Genomic DNA, 8,256 nt, shown 5'->3' with positions numbered 1-8,256 from the left:
CTCTTGATACTCGGGTATCGGTCATCATAGGTGTACAGCATGCATGGGCAAAAGTGTCTCCCAGGAGCCACTATATAACATTTAACGCTATGTAACATTGTATAGGCGCGCATCTACATTTACGTATAGTGGGGAGAGCGACTAGTGTGGATTGCCCATGCCTGGTGTACACGTATGCATTCGAACGTACCTTTCGATTCGTCCGAAAGAACGTGCAAACTGACGCTCGAACTGCCGGCACTTTGCCCGAAGATGGTTACTCTGTTCGGGTCACCACCAAATTTCGCGATATTCTCCCTTATCCATTTCAAAACCGCCAATTGATCCTTCATCCCAGCGTTGCCCGCCGCGTGCGGATGATCCAGATACAAAAATCCTATAACGTTATTCTGTTGAATCTCGCCGATAAACGTCTTTGATTAAACGGAAGGAGAGTTAGCGTACCTAGGGCACCCAGCCGATAGTTGGAAGTAACCACTACTACGTCTTGTTCGATGAAAAAATCGGGACCGAACTCCGACGAATTAGCACATCCCTTAAGGAAGGTACCTCCATAAATCCAGGACATAACTGGCTTCAAAGCCGATTTGTCGTCGAATTTCGTCTGCGGAAAAAGTCGGTTCGATTACGAGAAACACGGATTAGGAAATCGAAAAGTATTACCTTAGGAGTAAACACGCTCAAGTACAGACAGTCTTCGTTTCCGTTATACGCGCCGTTGTTGTCGAGTTGAGGACACTGGCTAGCTTCTTCGACTGCATCCCGGACGTGATCCCACGGTTCCGGAGCAACGGGAGGCTACGGCAACGGTTTAAAACGAAATTAATAGACCGAGTGCACCGATAACGATGTTATTATTCCCTCGTGTAAGTTTTACCCTGAATCGGAGATCACCGATCGGAGGAGCGGCGAAAGGAATTCCTTTAAAAGACGAATATTCGATCGAATTCCATACAGTTTTTAATATCGCTCCTTGAACTGGTCCTGACTTCGTCTGAACCACGGCCGACCGACGAACGTCGGAACACTCGACGGATACGAGGAACAAAAACACTAGCAAGACCGTTCCCTTCATCTCTAAATTCTTCCGTAGCGTTTCGTTTGATTCGAATGCGGAAAGCGCTGCAATAAGACAGCTTTACATTCCCTCGGGCCACTCGCGACTCACGTCGTTAATGCCTTTTTACCTGACATTTATCTCATTTTAATTTATGACTATTAAGAAAATTGTTGTCAAAACGAAGGTTACCGTCGTTTATCTGAAGATGAGTTATCTACATACGTGACAAAGCATGTGGTTATATTTTTGTTCTTTAAGTATTTGTATATAGCTTCTGCAGAACTTCGCGTGCTGTCGTAATTTATATGTATGTATAAGTACTATTTTATATAAAATTCCTACAGTTAACTAGACTTTTAATTCCATGATGAATTATTGGATTATTAATTATAAAAGAAATACATTAAAGTAGTCGACATAAACGATGTTTTCGCAGCTGCTGACGATAGGTTCGATCAAATAAATTAAGCGTTCCCTCCAGATGACTAACTGATCGATCGCCCGATCGCTGTCTATCATACAAGAAACATCGTCAATGTTATGCATTTTTCCCGTCACTCTAGATGGTTTCTAAATTACGTCTTCGTTCAAAGGGCTCGCGTTTGCAGGTGTTGGATTTCTGTAAAAATTCAGGAAATCTCAACGTCACAGTTATTACGGAAGTTGATAGAGCGATAGGTTTTTGTAAAAAACCATTATGTAAACCATTTGCAATATCAGTTTAAAAACATTATTTTTATCCTTTAATGACTGATGTATGTATTTATCATTTGTTGTTCTGAATGTTATTCTGTATCAATGTTATACTTAACAGCAATGTATAATTTTCTTCAAGGTAGAACAAGAAAATTATAAGTACTCTTATCTCGCGAAGTAAGTTCACGTGGAAATGTTTTACGTCGGAATCGATTAAAAGTTTATCTATAGTCTAACGTAACGTCAGCGGCACGTGAGTCTCCGTAGGTCGTAGGTTGTAGGACGTACGTTCGCCAGCGGAACTAGTGCTGTAGACTTTAGGACAGTGTATAGGGAAAAGCTAAAGAACTCTCGAAGCAGATAGTGGACGTTAAACAGCAGGCAGTCCGCCTGTCGTGGGCCAAACGTGGGCCCCTGAGTTCCTTGGTTTTACACGCTTTTGGTCACGACACGACGGTGGTCAATGTCGAACCTGGAACTGCTTCGTATCTCCTTCGAATCATCGAGTTCGACGAGTGTCCGAAACTCGACGAACAGATGCAAACACATCGGCAAAATCGAACCGCGCATCTCCACCGGTTTAGATTTTCTCGCGTTGTTGCAAAATGCAACGCTCGTACGATATATAAAATTGGTTACCGCGTCATTGCATCGGCTGATAATTGTGTCGACAGATAAGGGCAAGGTTTACCCAGGGACGAGTCGCATTTACTAAAACGCATAAAGTTATGAAGTACTTGTACGTATACATGCTCGAGGAGTGCGAGATAGTCGCTACAATTATCGTAGAAACTCAGAACTGTTTGTACGAAAGAATTAAGATTCGAAGAAACAAGGAATATTGTTTTTCTTACGATGCCTAAACCTAAGAAAAATAGCATGACGAACTGTCGGTGTTTGATAGCAAGTTCAGCTGCATCGATTATTTACTTTAAATGCGTTAGTCAACGATTTCGATACGAAACGAGATGGACGTAAAAATGAGGAAAGGAAGGATTGAAGAATATACGAATACAATCTTTTTGCTGCTCACATCATTATATTTTTAAATTCGATACATCTTTTTAATGAAAGTGGGACAAAAATAAATGCCGATCGAGATTCGGCCATCGAACTATTTGCATTAGTGCAGTTTAATGCCTCCCTGACCAGATCCGAGGCCATTGCTACTGACACTGCCGCTAACACCAGGAAGAACAAAGCTGCCACTGTTGGAACTACTACTGCTGGAGCTATCACTGTTGGAACTACTATGGCTACTGCTACCTCGATCACAACCACCTTGGCTGCTACCATCTTCGTCATTACCACCGTAACGCGAATGGACATTATCACTGCTGCTACCACCCTGACTACCGTTCTGGCTGCCACTAGTGCTGGAGCTACCACCTTGGCTACCACCCTTGCTGGAACCGCTACTGCCACCGGAAGTGCCTCCTTGACCGCCAAAGGAAATGCCTCCTTGACTGCCACCGTTACCGGAAGTGCCTCCTTGACCGCCAATGGAAATGCCTCCTTGACTGCCACCGTTACCGGAGCTACCACCTTTGCTTCCATTGTTGCCACTGCCGGAACTTCCACTGCTGCTACCACCATGGCTACCACCCTTGCTGGAACCGCTACTGCCACCGGAAGTGCCTCCTTGACCGCCAAAGGAAATGCCTCCTTGACTGCCACCGTTACCGGAAGTGCCTCCTTGACCGCCAATGGAAATGCCTCCTTGACTGCCACCGTTACCGGAGCTACCACCTTTGCTTCCATTGTTGCCACTGCCGGAACTTCCACTGCTGCTACCACCATGGCTACCACCCTTGCTGGAACCGCTACTGCCACCGGAAGTGCCTCCTTGACCGCCAAAGGAAATGCCTCCTTGACTGCCACCGTTACCGGAAGTGCCTCCTTGACCGCCAATGGAAATGCCTCCTTGACTGCCACCGTTACCGGAGCTACCACCTTTGCTTCCATTGTTGCCACTGCCGGAACTTCCACTGCTGCTACCACCATGGCTACCACCCTTGCTGGAACCGCTACTGCCACCGGAAGTGCCTCCTTGACCGCCAAAGGAAATGCCTCCTTGACTGCCACCGTTACCGGAAGTGCCTCCTTGACCGCCAATGGAAATGCCTCCTTGACTGCCACCGTTACCGGAGCTACCACCTTTGCTTCCATTGTTGCCACTGCCGGAACTTCCACTGCTGCTACCACCATGGCTACCACCCTTGCTGGAACCGCTACTGCCACCGGAAGTGCCTCCTTGACCGCCAAAGGAAATGCCTCCTTGACTGCCACCGTTACCGGAAGTGCCTCCTTGACCGCCAATGGAAATGCCTCCTTGACTGCCACCGTTACCGGAGCTACCACCTTTGCTTCCATTGTTGCCACTGCCAGAGTTACCGCCAGTGCTGGAAGATCCACCGTTGCTACCACTTTGGCTACCACCCTTGTTGGCACCGCTACTGCCACCGGAAATGCCTCCTTGGCCACCAATGGAAATACCTCCTTGACTGCCACCGCTGCTAGTGCCGATATGGTGGCCAGAGGCATGGCCAAACTGGGTGATACTGGATATGCCACTGATAACGCTACTGGTTACGGAACCCAAAGACAACACGAATTCATACGCTCCTTCAAAGGCAACGAAAATCGGATTCAGGAAACGCAAGCCCATCGAAAACTCTTTGCCAATATCCAACTGGTTTCCGTTATATCCAGAGGCAACCCATTTCACGCCACCGGTTACGGAAGCGGATATGGCGGATTCGCTGAAAATATAATCCGATGTGATCATCGAGTATACTTTTAACTACGGGTATCGATCGCGACAAATGTTTATTGATATATACGCGATATCTTGGATACGAAATGTACAATGCTTTTTTACTTACGAGTCTTTGGCGAAGCTGACCCACATTCCGACAACCTTGCTGCGCATTTGGTTCAGGGCGCTCGAGACCTTCTTGGAGAATTGTACTTGACGACCGTACAACACGCTAAAGTCTGCAGTGAATTCTTCACCAGCTGCGAATTAAACGATCGAATAAGATTCGAATTACATACGTAGCTGCCTGATCGAAAATGATACCGACGTATCGCAGAGACCGGTACGTACCTTGTACAGCGCCGTCGTAGAGTTCGTGCAAGTTCTGTTCGGTTTCGAGGGACATACGGTAGAAGTACACAGGGATACTTCCCGCGACTTGGACCAGGTACTTTTGCATGAGATCGATGGCCATGGAGTAGTAATAGGCAGTGGACGTCTAAAAAACGAAAATCGGATCGTTTTTCGTTTCGTGCAGACGCATTTGCGACACGTTTCGTTGCTTACCTCCACTATGTGCGTGTCTTCAATAATGTTGCTCACGCCGTCGATAGCGGTTCGAATTCCAAATTCGAGCAATGGAATAGCCTTGGAGATACCTTGGATACTGGAGGAGACAGCGTTCTTGAGAGCCTCGGTGCCTGCGATTAAAAATGTGCGACTCAAAATCGAATTACGATTATTCTATATTATGTTAGGAGCTGTGATAAACGATTGCACAGTTGCACAGCGTAAAATGCATCGAAATTGTTTACCCGCGGTAATGAGAATTGCTTCCACTTGGTTGAAACCAAGCATCACCGGACAAGAGTTGATATTTCCGTTTTTAAACAATTTAGCGGGTTCAGACGTCAGCCATTCCTCGATTGTAACACCGAATTGCACGGAAAGAGGTCCCTATGTGAAACAAACGTACGAGTTTTGAACTTTCAACTACACTTCGAGTGTACGTGTGTACGTAGAGTCAGAAAATAAAAGTACCGGCAACAAACTCAAGGCGTGGACACTTTGAACGAGTGTCTCGGCGGAAACTTTTTGCAGAGTTTCCAAAATAACTTCATGACTCGCTCCAGCAGCAGCTCCGAAGAGTTCGGCGAGTTTGCCCGCCGCACTGATCAGCTCGCTGCGTGATTTAAATGCCCAGGGGCAGAGAGGCGAGCCACTGTGGTGAATGGTTTTGTGGAAGAGACCCTTCGATTGAGGCAAGGCCATGTGGTAGCCGACGTGAGCGCTGCTCGAGCCCTCTCCGAACAGAGTTACTCTGCCAGCATCGCCACCAAATTTCTCGATGTTCTTTTGAACCCATTTCAAAGCCAAGTTCTGATCCTTGAGACCGGCGTTACCCGTAGCTCCCTTGACGTCCGTCGCCAAGTATCCTGAATGAATAAGAATAAATATGAATTCGAAATTCGTAAATGGAACACGAACTACTGCGAACGATTCTTACCCAATACGTCCAGACGATGTGCGACTTTAACCAAGACGACGTCATGTTCGAGGAAGAACTCATGAGCATTTTGATCCTGCAGACCGTATCCGGTCAGGAATCCGGAACCGTAGATCCATACCAAAACTGCTTTCTTTTCGGCGAAGCTCTCGAAGCTCGTCTATGAAGAGCGAAAAACAGACAGAGATAGATACAAATGAACCAGATTTTTATGACAAAGAATTACTTACGTGAGGAGTGTGAACGTCGACGTAAAGACAATCTTCCTCTCCCGCGGTGGTACCGTTGCCGACGTGTTGCAAGCACACGGGCTTCGGCTTAGTGCAATCCAACACGTGGGACCACGCCTCAGCTTCGACGGATTCCTATGATCGCGATAATTTCGTCAGCTTCTCGTTCGAAATTTATAACCGTGTGGAAAAGGAGAAATAGCTCGGAAAACTAAAACTTACCTTGAATCTGAGCTTGCCTACCGGCGGTTGCGCATAAGGAATTCCTCTGAAGCTAGTGTAATTGAAAGATCCCGAAACCGAGAGGCTGATCGAACCGCTAACTGCTCCCTTTTCGGTCTGGACGACCTGGGACTGTACGCAGTTCGCAACGGCTGCGAGAAGCACGATACCAAAGACGAAAAGGTCTTTCATTTTAGCTGACTGTATTCGTCTACTGAAGATCGAGCTCGCCCCGGTCAATTTATATACCGGTCGAAACATAAGTTCTCAAACATTGTCTATTGTTCGCCGATCAGCGAGCAAAGACGTTAATATATTTATGCTGGTTGTATTTGAACGATAAATTTGTCAGTCGTTGGCGTCAAATGCAACTAAGACACGTACATGCAATTTTTTGTACGGTTAATGCATAAGTCATCCAACGAATAGTCAAAAGTATAATAAATATCGACGCACACGTACACGTGTTGATGGATCGAGCCACGAGTTTCCTTGTTCCTCTAAACTGTTAAAAGCTGTGTGCACTTTTAACGGTTCTTTATAATTCGATTATTAGTCAGTCGTAATGTAGTTTATTATCGCGTGTATCGTAACGTTTATACCTTTGACGTTGTTATTTACCTATGTTATGTGAACGCTGAAAATATTACCATACGCACCAAGCCCGAAGATACATAATTATTTTGCTCATATCGTTCCGAGACACAGAGCAGGAATCGCACGTTTACTACTCGACAAAATTTCAGTTTCTACTCTAAATTTTTAGATGATTTGGGTTTCGGCAAGGATCTTCGTACACATATAATATTGTAGGACAATATCCTGCGCAGGATTTTGTTAAACTATTCCACATATTTGCTCTTAATATCGAGCATTTCTCATTGAACTGCAGATTCAATAAATTTAGAGATAAACTGCCTTTATTTATTTATATTTAATTATACGGGCATTAGCTCTTTTTTATAATAGATATAATGCAGCCTTATAACTATAATTAATAATTAAAACTTAATTTAAAAATTAATTCTGCCGCGTATGGGACCTTCGACAGTTTGCACCACTCCAGTCATACGTTGGCATTCGACGGATGCCAGTATCGTGACTACCGATAAGAGAATCGGGAAACGGAACATGTCTTATCTCTCTACGATCTATGCCGTTTTCGTCAACTTGTACTAACGATAGTTTGCGAAAATAGTGAAAACGCGAATTTATAGTCGCGTTCGTGCAAAAACTATGCGTCACAATGTCGTAAATCTTGGCGATTGTAACGTATATTGTAACACCTCGCTCGATTACTCACCAAACCAACTGCTCTTGATGTTTTTATGTATAAAACATACGTTGAGAAAAATAATCGAACAATAGAAAAAAAGAATTCAAACTGGCACCTAGTTTGAATTCTACATTGGCTTTTTGTTTTAAGCCGATTCCTATTACTATTAAAAAGCTAAAATTATAGTGATTTCAAATTTTTCATAGGTAATAGTATCACCTACAACTTTTACTTGAAGCATTTTTCGATATTTTGAGAAAAAAAAAATTTTCAATTTTTCCGAGATTTTTCCAAGGGGTACCCCTTCAGATTTCGCGAAATTTTCGTTTTTTGTCAATAACTCCCAAATCGTTGGACATACAGAAAAATTGCATATGACCTTTCTTGTAGAGGACGATGAGATCTACAATTTCCATGTAAAAATTTTTCGCTAGCATCAATAGTTAACGAGTAATTTGGAAAAAACTGTTTTTTAGTTTTTCGTCAATAACTCGTTAAATACTAATG

General features: G+C 44.4%; 2 protein-coding genes across 2 annotated transcripts in view; both read right to left on the bottom strand.

Annotated features, from left to right (window-relative positions):
- The window catches only part of LOC108621960 (acylcarnitine hydrolase-like), a 3,988-nt gene extending 2,814 nt beyond the window's left edge, over positions 1-1,174 (bottom strand). Inside the window, exons 1-4 of the mRNA XM_026811122.1 lie at positions 878-1,174; positions 664-798; positions 445-604; positions 191-376 (exon numbers count right to left, since the gene is read on the bottom strand). Coding sequence (XP_026666923.1) covers positions 191-376; positions 445-604; positions 664-798; positions 878-1,075 — 679 coding nt within the window. The 5' untranslated portion in view covers positions 1,076-1,174. The remainder of the gene's footprint in view (positions 1-190; positions 377-444; positions 605-663; positions 799-877) is intronic.
- A 1,608-nt stretch (positions 1,175-2,782) lies between these two features.
- Positions 2,783-8,256, bottom strand: part of LOC108621959 (uncharacterized) — an 8,832-nt gene continuing 3,358 nt past the window's right edge. The window contains exons 10-19 of the mRNA XM_026811119.1: positions 7,777-7,784; positions 6,474-6,739; positions 6,252-6,386; positions 6,022-6,181; positions 5,556-5,950; positions 5,330-5,471; positions 5,082-5,215; positions 4,866-5,013; positions 4,642-4,774; positions 2,783-4,518 (exon numbers count right to left, since the gene is read on the bottom strand). Coding sequence (XP_026666920.1) covers positions 2,880-4,518; positions 4,642-4,774; positions 4,866-5,013; positions 5,082-5,215; positions 5,330-5,471; positions 5,556-5,950; positions 6,022-6,181; positions 6,252-6,386; positions 6,474-6,739; positions 7,777-7,784 — 3,160 coding nt within the window. The 3' untranslated portion in view covers positions 2,783-2,879. The remainder of the gene's footprint in view (positions 4,519-4,641; positions 4,775-4,865; positions 5,014-5,081; positions 5,216-5,329; positions 5,472-5,555; positions 5,951-6,021; positions 6,182-6,251; positions 6,387-6,473; positions 6,740-7,776; positions 7,785-8,256) is intronic.

This window comes from Ceratina calcarata, unplaced genomic scaffold (assembly GCF_001652005.2).
Source record: "Ceratina calcarata isolate Rehan_Ccalc_2016 unplaced genomic scaffold, ASM165200v1 scaffold191.2, whole genome shotgun sequence".
Classification (NCBI taxonomy): domain Eukaryota; kingdom Metazoa; phylum Arthropoda; class Insecta; order Hymenoptera; family Apidae; genus Ceratina; species Ceratina calcarata.
The sequence above is the reverse complement of the archived record's forward strand: the minus strand, read 5'-3'. Positions and strand labels throughout refer to the sequence as shown.